Source organism: Suncus etruscus, chromosome 10, assembly GCF_024139225.1.
Source record: "Suncus etruscus isolate mSunEtr1 chromosome 10, mSunEtr1.pri.cur, whole genome shotgun sequence".
NCBI classification, from domain to species: Eukaryota; Metazoa; Chordata; class Mammalia; order Eulipotyphla; family Soricidae; genus Suncus; species Suncus etruscus.
The window spans coordinates 96,502,787-96,515,569 of record NC_064857.1 but is presented as its reverse complement, the minus strand read 5'-3'; the positions used below and the strand labels follow the sequence as shown (position 1 = coordinate 96,515,569).

The 12,783-nt window shown below is 43.4% G+C and overlaps 1 protein-coding gene and 1 pseudogene across 2 annotated transcripts in view; both read left to right on the top strand.

Moving 5' to 3' along the window:
• Nucleotides 1-12,783, top strand: part of IGF2BP3 (insulin like growth factor 2 mRNA binding protein 3) — a 130,974-nt gene that overhangs the window by 77,957 nt on the left and 40,234 nt on the right. Inside the window, exon 6 of one of the 2 annotated variants that reach the window (XM_049781452.1) lies at nt 11,396-11,677. The exons of the other annotated variant lie outside the window; for it this stretch is intronic. Coding sequence (XP_049637409.1) covers nt 11,396-11,677 — 282 coding nt within the window. The remainder of the gene's footprint in view (nt 1-11,395; nt 11,678-12,783) is intronic. 2 annotated transcript variants of the gene reach the window in all.
• On the top strand, nt 55-167 carry LOC126021358 (uncharacterized; annotated as a pseudogene).

The following is a 12,783-nucleotide window of genomic DNA, read 5'->3' as shown; positions in this document are numbered from 1 at the left end:
ACTTACTGGGGTATGACTCGTGGTAGAGCCCATTCCTTCTATACATGAAAGCCAATTGCTTCTCGGCCTTTTGGCTAAGATCAAGTGTAGTATACATGAAAGCTAGGATTCAATTCCTGACATTGCCATCCATAACCCCAATTACATTTTTTTTAACTTTACCATTTATCAGTGAGATTTAAGAAATCACTTATATATTGGGCCGGAGAGCTAGCATGGAGGTAGGGTGTTTGCCTTGCATGCAGAAGGACTGTGGTTCAAATCCCGGCATCCCATATCGTCCCCTGAGCCTGCCAGAAGCGATTTCTGAGCGTAGAACCAGGAGTAATCCCCTAGCGCTGCCAGATGTGACCCAAAAACCAAAAAAAAAAAAAAAAAAAAAAAAAAAGAAAGAAAGAAAGAAAGAAAGGAAGAAAGAAATCAGTTATACAATACATTTGAAAAAATGTTTTCTCTTTCTTTTTGAATACTTTGTTAATTGAAAAATAATTTGTAGGATTCATCTATAGCAATTTGCGTGTCACAATATGTAGATATTATAATTTTATTATGAACTGTAAAACTATTAACTTACTTTTTGTGGGGCAACTCTGGTGGTATTCGAGGCTTATTCCTGGCTTTGTTCAGGGATCACTCCTGACAGGACTGGGGGACCATATGGATGCCAGGGATTGAACTCAGGTTAAGTGCATGGCAGGCAATTACCCTGTCTGCATTGCTATTTTTTTCCCTGGGGGGGGGGGGTTTCACACATGTGGCACTCAGGAATTGCTCCTGGCAGACTCGAGGGACCATATGGGATTGGAACCAGGTCCATCCTGTGTTGACCATGTGCAAGGCAAACGCCTTACCACTGCTATCGCTTCATCCCCTCCATTGCTATTTCTACAGTCCTTGTAAAACCAGTTTTTTAAATATAATTTTTATTTTAATCATAGTGGCCTACATATCATTGACAATAATATTTTAAGTACATGTTAACATAAAATCAGGGGAATTCCCATCACCGAATTGTCCTCCCTCCACCTCCGTTTCCAAAGTCCTACCTCCCATATCCTCCTCCCTCACCCCCGGGGCTGCCAGAATAAGTGGTCCCCTCTGTGCCTAGCTGACTACTTAGTGGTCCTACACCAGTTTGGTCTTGGTACCTCTCTTATTTCCCACTCTAGTTGGGAGGCGGGACTAGATAGTTCAAGTTACGTGGTTTTGTTTGAAGAAGAGAAAAGTAATAAACTGGGAAAAAAATCAAATCGCCGAAAATGGGCAGAGTCCTTCTGGAAGCTCTCATCCTACTTTTGAGAGATGAAGGGGATAAAGGAGGTGGAACACCACAACAGTACAAAAAGAAGTGCCAAATAAAACATCCAGTGAACACTCCAACAATAAAGATAAGCACCACATAAAGGCCATGGTCTTGAGATAAAAAACATGGCAGAGCACATAAAGGAAGAAAAGAAAAGAAGAAGAAAAAAAATGTGAACGGAGACAACAACTTCAATAACCACACCAAAACAAATAAATTGGCAAAAACTAGATAAATAAATAAATAAATATTGTGCTCTTTTGACTTTTTTTTTTCTTTTTCCTTCCTCCTGCACAGGCACAGTAAATATTGGGGTCATTCGAAAAGGAATTCCCTTGGCCTAAGAGAAACAGGGTTTCTCCACCCTTGAAGTGTCTTGTCATGGGGTTAACTATAGACTCCTTTCAGGTTCATTTACTCTCACCCTGGTGCTCTTGTGGTGTATGGAAGACTTCTGCTCCGTCCTGGGTGATAAATCAAGAGATCCGGTATCTGCACAGGTCAAGGAGTGGAACTTATGATAAAGTCTTTCTTTGTGGTTCTAGAAGTTCTGTTCCCTCCGTGTCATTTTAATCCATTTTCTGTGGTTGGTGGTCTTGGTCTTTGCACTGATCCTAGGACGGGGCCTGGGATAGCATCTTTCGTTATGTTTCCAGAAGACCCATTCCATTGCAATTATCTCAGACAGACCTCTGGAGCTAGAGATCATGGTTGTTGTGCAGTTCGTAGCTCAAACCCTAGACTAGGGCTTTTTTATTGGTCCCAGAATACACACAGTTTAGGTCATGGTTCTAGCAGCCAGTCATCTGTAGATCGCAATCTTGGCATTTGGACAGACCAAAGGGTGACAAGTCTTCTGATTTTGTCTTATCATTAGCTGGTGAGGTAGGTTAACCTGCTATTAGGTCAAGTTGTTCCCAGTTTTCTCGTTGTCAGGATATCATATTAGAGCCAGCACTTATTGATGTCTTAGCAGTTTTAAGGATGTCCCGGATGGGATTTGTTTCCTGTGGCTGTTGTGAAGAACTGTGTCATCTCTATATCTGGGATCCAGTGTTCAAGGTTGGACGGTTGGTGTCTAATCACCTGGGGTCTAAGTTGGGTCCACATGACATATTTTCAAGGTGGGAGATGCCCTGTATTGCAAAGAAGTATGAGTTCTTATCTCTAATAGATAAGAGCTCGTTTTTATATGTAAGATTTCCCTTTTTTTTAGTGTGCCTTTGCAGGGAGAAATGGTGCTACAATATATTGCCGGTGCATTTGAGGGTGGAAAGAGAAGAAAACAGAAATAGGTCACACACCCAAAAAAGATAAAAATAGAAATAAAAATATATGTGCTCACATATATATAAAGAAAAAATATTTAAAAAAATGAAATAAAAAAGTGATTAAAGGAGCAGAGTGATGCAAGAGACTACCTTACATTTGGGGAAAAGCAGGTAAAGAGGTGGTGTAATACAGGTCTTATACTTATGATGGAAGTATAGGTTTCCCCATTGTCTTTTGAGATTTTCTTGTGGTGTGTGGGTTCCTGGGCGCCTTTTCATCACACAACCTGACCCTCTTGAGAAAGGCAAAAGATTTGTGGCAGGGAGGTCTTGGGAAGAGTTCTTGTATTGGGATACTTTTATAGTTAAGTTCGGTTTCAAGTAATAGTCCACGTTAGGAAGGGTTGGTAAGGAGGACCGTGCAGCATGAGTCAGCAGGGGAGTTGGTTGCCTTTTCTTGCAGGGGACAAGGTGTGGATTTGATTGGTTGTCTTCACTTGGGTGCTGGGTACTGGTTCATTGGGGTAGGAGATCATCTTGATGCCTAATGGGATAAGAACTGAGGTGGAAGAGTTTTAATGAGGTGGGAAATCTGGGTGGGATTGAGGGGTGAAGGGATAGTCGGATTTCCAAAGGGGGGAAAGGAGAAAGTATATGGAAGGGGTAGGAGAGAAGAAAAGAGAAGATCAATTAAAAAGAAAAAGAGAAATAAAAAAAAAAAAAAGAGGGGCCGGGCGGTGGCGCTAAAGGTAAGGTGTCTGCCTTGCCAGCGTTAGCCTAGGACGGACCGCGGTTCGATCCCCCGGTGTCCCATATGGTCCCCCAAGCCAGGAGCGACTTCTGAGCGCATAGCCAGGAGTAACCCCTGAGCGTTACCGGGTGTGGCCCAAAAACCAAAAAAAAAAAAAAAAAAGAAATAAAAAAAAGAAAGTAGTGAGAAGAGAGGAGAAAAGAGCATGGGAATGCTAGTTTGTTTGACTGTGTTCGATGAGTAGGGTCTGTAGTAGAAGTCTGTAGGTCCCAGTTGCTGCTTCTGTGGTCTGGCTGGTCAGGTGTGTAAAACCAATTTTTAACTATGAGAACAAAGATGCAAAGAAAGAGACAAGGTAAAGTTACAGTGGAAGGATAATCACCCATAAACAGAATTCTCAGAAGTCCCCTTGCTGATATCTTAACTTTGAACTTTCAGCCAAAGAACATTAAGATAAATAAAACAGAACCCATGTACAATTACTTTGTACAATTACTTTGTACCTCAAGTCCCCTGATTGTAATACATTATAATATTTCTTAGCAGCACACAAAGCAATCTAAAGCCACAAAACTTATATAACTCCTTAAACGCATACCGTATTTTCCGGCCTAAGGGGCCTAAGACGACCCCCTAATTTTGCAGTTAAAACATAGGTTTAGGGGCCGGAGAGATAGCATGGAGATAAGGCGTTTGCCTTTCATGCAGGAGGTCATCTGCTTGAATCCTGGCGTCCCATATGGTCCCCTGTGCCTGCCAGGAGCAATTTCTGAGCCTGGAGCCAGAAATAACCCCTGAGCACTGCCAGGTGTGACCCAAAAACCACAAACAAACAAACATAGGTTTAGGTCTATATTTGCTGTGTCCTGTGCTGCAACTGTATGTACCACAGTGAGCCAATTACAAGCAAAGGTTCAAAGGTTCTACTGTAATAGACTTCCTCTCTGACTCTGGCCATGTGAGCAGGCTTTTGACAGTGTAGATTTGGGTTTAGAACATTGTCTAATTTGCATGCATAAAAAGCCTGCTTGGATTGGCTGAGTGAGAGAGGCGGTCTAAGCAGCCTTGCAGTGATTGGTCCCTTATCATACGAACCTTTTCTGGCAATTCCCTGGTGGCGTCAGTTAATCTCCCCCACTACATGAACCAAACACCCCATCCTCGGACCCTAGCACTGAACCACCAACACGGTTAGCTGGGTTTTGCCAGAAGTGGCCCCCAGATCTTCTGAGTACTGTTTGGGAGCCCCCAAGAAAGAGTTTTGGGAACTCTGTGGCCTGATTTTTTTTGTTTGTTTCGTTTAGCAGCATGTTGAAACATTTTTCGGGATATACTTGGCATATAAGACCCCCCCCCCCCCCCGATTTTCGGTTGACTTTTTTTTGTTTCAAAAGTCGTCTATACGCTGGAAAATACTGTAGTTTTTTTTTTTTTAACATTTCCATGCACATGCATATTAGTTTAAGTTAACCTAAAAAGTTTAAGTGTTTTGTTTTGTTTTGTTTTTTTAAGGATTAGAGTCCAAAGGAGCACAGTAAAAACGGTTAGAGTGGCAATTATTGTTTGCATAGGCCCACCAAAATATGAGGGGCATGGAAAGGAAAAACCTTGGCCTAAATACAAGGAGACCCTACCCCTGAAGTTTCCTGGCATAAGACCAACTCTAGGCTCCAGGCAAGCTAGTTTGTCCAATCCAAGACATTGTAGTGCCAACACACTTTTATTTTTCACAGTCTCTGTTGTTGGTATCATGTTTCTGTATTTTGTAAAACCAATTTTATTTATTTATTTTTGGTTTTTGGGCCACACCCGGCGGTGCTCAGGGGTTACTCCTGGCTGTCTGCTCAGAAATAGCTCCTGGCAGGCACGGGGGACCATGTGGGACACCGGGATTCGAACCAACCACCTTTGGTCCTGGATCGGCTGCTTGCAAGGCAAATGCCGCTGTGCTATCTCTTCGGGCCTGTAAAACCAATTTTAAAACAATTTTGTTCAACCTTATTATATAAGTGACAGAATGGCAAAGTCCCATGTTTTATACCTCTTTATGATTAGGGGGTCAAAAGTGAGAGCACTGAGAAATAGAGGCCTCTCTTTGACCCTTTATTTATTTCATCTTTAAAAGATTTATAATATAGGGCCCAGAGCAGTGGCACAAGTGGTAGGGTGTTTGCCTTGCAAGCACTGACCTAGGATGGACTGTGGTTCCATTCCCCGGCATCCTATATGGTCCCCCAAGCCAGGAGCAATTTATGAGCACTTAGCCAGGAGTAACCCTGAGCATCACTGGGTGTGGCCCAAAAAAACTAAAAAAAAAAAAAATAAATAATGTAGAAAATGGATTTTATGAGCTTTACCTCTGTAACATGGGATATCCATTCAGCCCAAAGATAATATATGGAGAACCAGGTCTCTCCTATTTGTTTTTGAAAACATGTGATGCTACAAGATAAAATGCACTGAAACCTTTCTTAGGTGTCATACTCCTTATATTTCCAACATACATTCTAGGACATACGTTGGAAATAAAAACTAATAAACTGGGCTGAAGTGATAGCACAGTGGGTAGGGCATTTGTGTTGCATGTGGCCAACCTGGGCTCAATCACCAGCATCCCATTAGGTTTTCCAGGCTTGCCAGGAGTAACTTCTGAGAGCAGAACCAGGAGTAACCCCTTAATGCCACCAGGTATGGTTCAAAAATACACACACACACACACACACACACACACACACACACACACACACACACACACACACACAACACACACACACACAACTAAAAACCTACAAAAGTTTGAGAAGCATTATGGTGAATTTAGTAGGGACACATTAACATTTAACAGCTTTTTTTTGCTTTAAAAAATGCCACCAAGGGGCCGGGCGGTGGCGCTCGAGGTAAGGTGCCTGCCTTACCTGCGCTAGCCTAGGAGACGGACCGCGGTTCGATCCCCCGGCGTCCCATATGGTCCCCCAAGCCAGGAGCGACTTCTGAGTGCATAGCCAGGAGTAACCCCTGAGCGTCACTGGGTGTGGCCCAAAAACCAAAAAAAAAAAAAAATGCCACCAGGTATGGTTCAAAAATACACACACACACACACACACACACACACACACACACACACACACACACACACACAACTAAAAACCTACAAAAGTTTGAGAAGCATTATGGTGAATTTAGTAGGGACACATTAACATTTAACAGCTTTTTTTTGCTTTAAAAAATTTATCCAAAGCATTAACAGTACAAAAATGGGAAGGATAGACAGGAAAGGCAGAATCCCTGCAAAAAGTAATTCTGGACCAGGGGACATTTCAGTTCTGAAAGTTGTAGTGGTAAGTAGAGTGGCAGGTTTACTACTGATCTTGAAGAGGAAGAAGACTGCTGGGAATCTGCCAGTAGTTTAAATTAGGAGTTTTAATTAGGGGATAGTCATCACAAATGGCCTGTTTGGAGGAAGCTGGATGAAATTTGAGGTGTTTGGATGATACATGGCTGTGCTCAGGGCTTACTTCTGGTTCTATGCTCAGGTGGGGATGTGGTGCCAGAAACCAGCTACATGCAGGCAAGTGCCTTATCCATTGTATTAACTCTGGCTCATAACTGTTATTCTGGTATTGGGCTAACAATTATAGAGTACTAATGACAAAATGTTTCTCATGAGTAAAGGCTAATTTTTGTCCTTAATGTGATGGAATTACATCAATGTTGTGGATGTTTGGGAAGGACCACCTGCCCAAATGGAGTTTCCTTATGAAATGTGGGATTTGCTCATTTTGGAAAATACTTTGGGGTCTGCCTGTTCTGATTACTTCACTGAGCTTTAATTTTCTTAGCTCCAAGTTGAGGATCGAGAAGAAAACAAATACATGTGTGTGTGTACGTATCTTTTGTTTTGTTTCTGAGGGAGGGGCACAGCCATCTGCGCTCAGGAATCACTCTGGTGATCCTTGGGGAACTATACTAGAAACCAGGCACTGTTGCTAATAAAGTGAGCACCTTACCCACTGTATTATCTGTCCAGACCAGTACTCTTACAGTAAATGATTATATAGTAATTCTCTTTTGTTTCTTTAGCTTTGGGTTTGGGGCTACATCTAGTAGTGCTCAGGGTTTACTCCTGCCTTTGTACTCAGGAATCACTCCTGGCAGATGTAGGAGACCACATGAGATACCAGGGATTGAATTAAGGTTGGCTTTGTAGCAGCCAAGTACCCTGCCTGCTGTGCAATCTTCTGGCCCCTGTTAGAAGTAACTCATTCTCCCCACTAGTTCTGGGCCTCTTTGAACTGTCATTGGCTGAAGAGGACTGTTTCCCCCAGACTTGCTGCATTGACCCTTGCAAGCCTGCTCTCTGAGCTTAGTGTGACTGCATTGCCATTTCTCCACAGCCTTTTCTTGGTGGACTTGCCAAAACATGCATCCTGAGGTGATGGGAGCTGAGTTGATATTCTCCATTGACATCTATTCTTTTCTGAGCATCCATACCTGAGTTATGTACGATTGGGACATGCTTCTTCGTGTAGGTGAAGAGGATGGGTTCCAAAATCCACTTTGCACATACTAGGCCACCACTTTGCCTGCTATAATTTGGGTCAGTCTATTCCACTCGCATGCATCTGTAAAATGGATTAGTTAAGTATCCTAACTCACAAGGCTGCTGAGAAAAAATTGAGTAGGTTTCCTTCCCCATACACTTTTACTACTCAAAAAAGTTGATGGAAATCCAGAGTTAGCAGATATTAGTCTCAGTTATTTCCTTCCTCTTTTATTTTATTTAATTTATTTATTTTGGTTCTTGGGCCACATCTAGCTGTGCTGAGGGGTTACTCTTAGCTCTGGTCAGAAATTACTCCTGCTCAGGGGACCATATGGGATGCTGGGAATTGAACCCAGCTCCATCCTAGGTTGGCTGCGTGCAAGGCAAACAATGTACTGTTTTGTTATATCTCACAGACCCCAGTTTTTTCCTTCCTGATTTGGGCCACACTTGGTGCTAAGACTCATTCCTGGTAGGGCACAGGGGACCATATGGGATGCCAGAGATAAAATTTAGGCCAGCTTTGTATAACACAAGTAACCTGCCTTCTGTATCATTTTCTCTCTAATTTCTCCCAACAGTTTCCATTATTGTTGACTATATCCCATGACTGTGCTTCAGTATGCTTCATTTCAAATCATTACTGGCCACTGATACCCAGAAGTGAGAGAGCTCATTGAAAGCATTTCTGAGGTTGGGGATAAAGCTCATTGGTAGAATGCTTGTACATGTGAAGTTGTTTTACCTCTGGAACCATAAAAATTAAGCATTTGTGTTAGAGGTTAGTGTTGGAATTCAAAGAGCAGAGCACTCTGTCTAGCCTGTGCTATATTCAATCAGTCCTCCAATACTGCCAAAGTTAAAAATAAAAACATTTTTCTACCACTTTTTGTTACATAAAGCTTTACTGGTTCCAATTGAAAGAGGACTGATTCTCAGCAAGGCTATCTCTATAATAGAATCTGATATGGAAATTCCTGCTACCTTTTGGCTAAGAAAAATCAATAATTGGGGCTGGAGAGCTAGCATGGAGGTAAAGCATTTGCCTTGCATGCAGAAGGTTGGTGGTTCAAATCCTGGCATCCCATATGGTCCCCCGAGCCTGCCAGGAGCGATTTCTGAGTGTAGAGCCAGGAGTAACCCCTGAGCACCGCCGGGTGTGGCCCAAAAACCAAAAAAAAAAAAAGAAAAAAAGAAAAAAAGAAAAATTCTCAAGTGTGGCCAGAGCGATGTTTCAATGAGTAGGGTGTGAACCTTGCTGTGGCCACAAGGGTTTGATGCCCAGCATGCCATATGGTCCCTTCAGCACTCTCTAGAGTCATTTCTGAATGCAGAACCAGAAGTGATCCCTGAGCATCCCAGATGTGGCATCGACTTCCCTCTATCCCACCACCACTAAAGTCAGATGCTTTCTCTGTGAACTCTGCATATACCAAATGACTTTAGGAGGTTGGTGCTGGAGAGCTATTATAGCAGGCAAGACACTTGCTTGCCTTATACTTGGCTGACCTGGGTTCAATCCCTGACACCCAGATGGTCTGTCTCCCTGGTACTGCGAGGAGTAATTCCTGAGTGCAAAGCCAGGAGCAATCACTTAGTATTACTGGGTGTGATGTCCAAACCATAAACATTTAAATATAGAAAGTTTTGAGAATAGTTGACTTCAAATTCAGAAATATGGACTCTTTGGTTATGAGAACTGGTTACTTGCAGGTAGCTCACTCTTATGCTTCCAACTGCACTGCACTGTGCATTGCGTGCCTGGGAACTCTGCTTAGTTACTGTGGGGCAGGAGGGTACCCCAGCCTATGCTGACTGCTCCAAAGCTTCCGTGCTTTGGAGCCTTTTTGGGCCAGACAATGCACTGGTTACTAGAGTGCCTCTTGGGCCTTTGAGTCTTTTCCTTTTATTCAGTGAAGACTCTTAAGCCATAATTTATGACAAGTTGAGAGACTTGTTTCTTAGCACACACGGCTTTATTTAGGGAATTCCAGCATCTACATAAGTGATAAGTGATGTATACAGTTCTTATTCTTCTCTGAAGATAGACATCTTCCTTTCACTGGAGATGTCTGTCTCTGTCTCAAGGAAAAAAGTACATGGGTGGGGAGAGGGAGTAACGTTCCAGCCAAAACTTCCATATTCTTCTTGGAAAAGCAGGTTGCTTAAGGAATTGGCTTGTTCTTTGCATGTGGGAGACACTGGTCTTGTCCTGGTGCCACCTGGTCTCTCAAACACCAACCAGGAGTAGCCACTGAAAAGTAGGATTAAACAGGATGGCAGGGTTGGGGAGTTTGGGGTACGTGCTTCTCATACAGGAGTTCCATGGGGCTCAATCCCCTGAGCACCACTGCAAGTGAACCATTACACCTGGAGCTTTGCAGCCCACCTACCAAAACCATTACTTTTTTTTCCTTTCAGAATAGGCAGTACCCCAATTGATAAAAGGAAAGAACATTAAAGTGAGCCATGGGTGCTATGAGATTGCAGAGTGGTAGAGTATATGCCTGACATTGAACTGCGCTGTGTGGCTCTGTTAACAAACAGTGAAAACAGGGGACAAGTTATAGTTTAGGGGATCATTCACTTGCCTTCTACGTGGTTGATCTGAGTTCAATCCTTGATACCCCATAAGCCTCAATAGGAGTGGCCACCTGAATGTAGAGCCAAAGAAGAAAGGCCAAACACTGCCAAGTGTGGCCCAGAGCAAAATAATAATAAAAATAATAAAAGTATAAAGGTAGTTGCATTGCCTATTATGTCTATAGATCTAGTTGATATTTTACTGGGTTCAACTTAACTTTGGTGGGAAAGAACCTTTTGCAGTCTGTTTCTCCTAGCCATTAAACATGTTGAGAATAGTTTTTAATGCATATTTGAAATTGTTAAAAATTTTTTTTCTGGATTTTGTTTGTTTGTTTGTTTTGCCATACCTGGCGGCACTCGGGTTACTCCTGGCTCTGCACTTAGAAATCGCTCCTGACAGGCTTGGTGTGGACCATATGGGATGCCAGGAACCAAATCCTGGTCAGCCGCATGCAAGGCAAATGCCTTTTCACTGTGCTATTGCTCCGGCCTCTGGTTTTGTTTTTTGGGTTTTGTTGTTGTTGTTGTTGTTGTTTGTTTTGTTTTTGGTCACACCCAGCAGCACCCAGGAATTACTTCTGGCTCTGCACTCAGAAGTTGCTCCTGACAGGCTCAGGGGACGTATAGTATGCCGGGATTCGAACCACCATCCTTTCTGTGTTGACTGTATGCAAGGCAAACGCCTTACTACTGTGCTATCGCTCAAGCATTTGAGGACTCCTCCACCTGTTTTCTAATTTTCATTGGTTGGTGAGCAAGCATGTCCTTTGGAAACCTGTTGGCTTTTACTATGTGCAACTCAAAGAAAAGAACCGGTATATTTTTCTGTGTTGGTTTGCCACCGGTAGTCCCCGGAGGGAGAAATGGGTGTCGCTTAGACTGAAAGACTTGTTATGACTTTGCTTTTATTTCTGTTCTTTGTCCCACTTTCCAACTTTCAGAGCTTTAGACAAGCTGAATGGATTCCAGCTGGAAAACTTCACTTTGAAAGTGACCTACATCCCCGATGAAACGACTGCCTCACTGAACCCTGCACAGCAGCCTCGAGGTCGCCGTGGCTTCGGCCAGAGGGGATCCTCCCGGCAGGCCTCCCCAGGTTCCGCGTCCAAGCAGAAACCCTGTGACCTGCCTCTGCGCCTGCTGGTCCCCACCCAGTTTGTGGGAGCCATCATAGGGAAGGAAGGTGCCACCATTCGGAATATCACCAAGCAGACTCAGTCCAAGTGAGTGCTCCCAGCTGCTTCAGACTTCGTGTCCCTTTAGCCCTTCATAACAGAATGTTGTTCTGGTACTTGGTGACCTCTTGAACACGGTTATGATTCTTATTTATACACTACTTGGGAATCTGGAAAACCTTGTGATTTGATATCTCAGTGTGTGTTTTACATAAAACATAAGGACTAAACCTTAATCTCAAGGGGAACCTCAAAGTTTTTACACATGACTGGAACACAAATGATACCTAATCCACATCTGATGGGGGAGGCTCTGCCCAACAAAAGGCGACTTCAAGGTTGCTCTCTGGTCCCCACTCCCGCCCCCAGCAATTCTTGCCTTCAGTGGTTTTTGGAAGTACTTTTCTGTCCAGTACAGAAAATTGTTAGGTTTTGGGGCCAGAGAGATAGCATGTAGGTAAGGCGTTTGCTTTGCATGCAGAAGGTCGGTGGTTTGAATCCTGGCATCACATATGGTCCTCTGAGCCTGCCAGGAGCAATTTCTGAGCAGAGCCAGGAGTAACCCCTGAGGGCTGCCGGGTGTGGCCCAAAAGCCAAAAAAAAAAAAAAGTTAGGTTTTGGATTTTTTTCAAGAATCATTCCACTTGTGTTCCAAATTTAATGCCTATACCAGCTATTTTGTGTTGCCCACTGTTTTGTTATTCTTTTTGCCTGTTTGTTTTTGGTCCACACCCGGTGATGCTCAGGGGTTGCTCCTGGCTATGCACTCAGAAATCGCTCCTAGCTTGGGGGACCATATGGGATGCCCATTGGGGGGGGGGGGATCAAACCGCGGTTTGTGCAAGGCAGGTGCCTTACCGCTTGCACCACTACTCCAGTCCCTGCTCTTTTATTCTTTATGTATCTGCCTTTTATTATTATTTTTTGTTTGTTTGTTTTGGTTTTTGGGTCACACCCAGCAGTGCTCAGGGGTTACTCCTGGTTCTACGCTCAGAAATCACCCCTGGCAGGCACAGGGGACCATATGGAATGCTGGGATTTGAACCACTGTCCTTCTGCATGAAAGGCAAACACCTTACCTCCATGCTATCTTCGGACCCCATATCTGCCTTTTAAATTGCTCATGGCTTGCTCTTAGCTCTGAACTCAGGGAT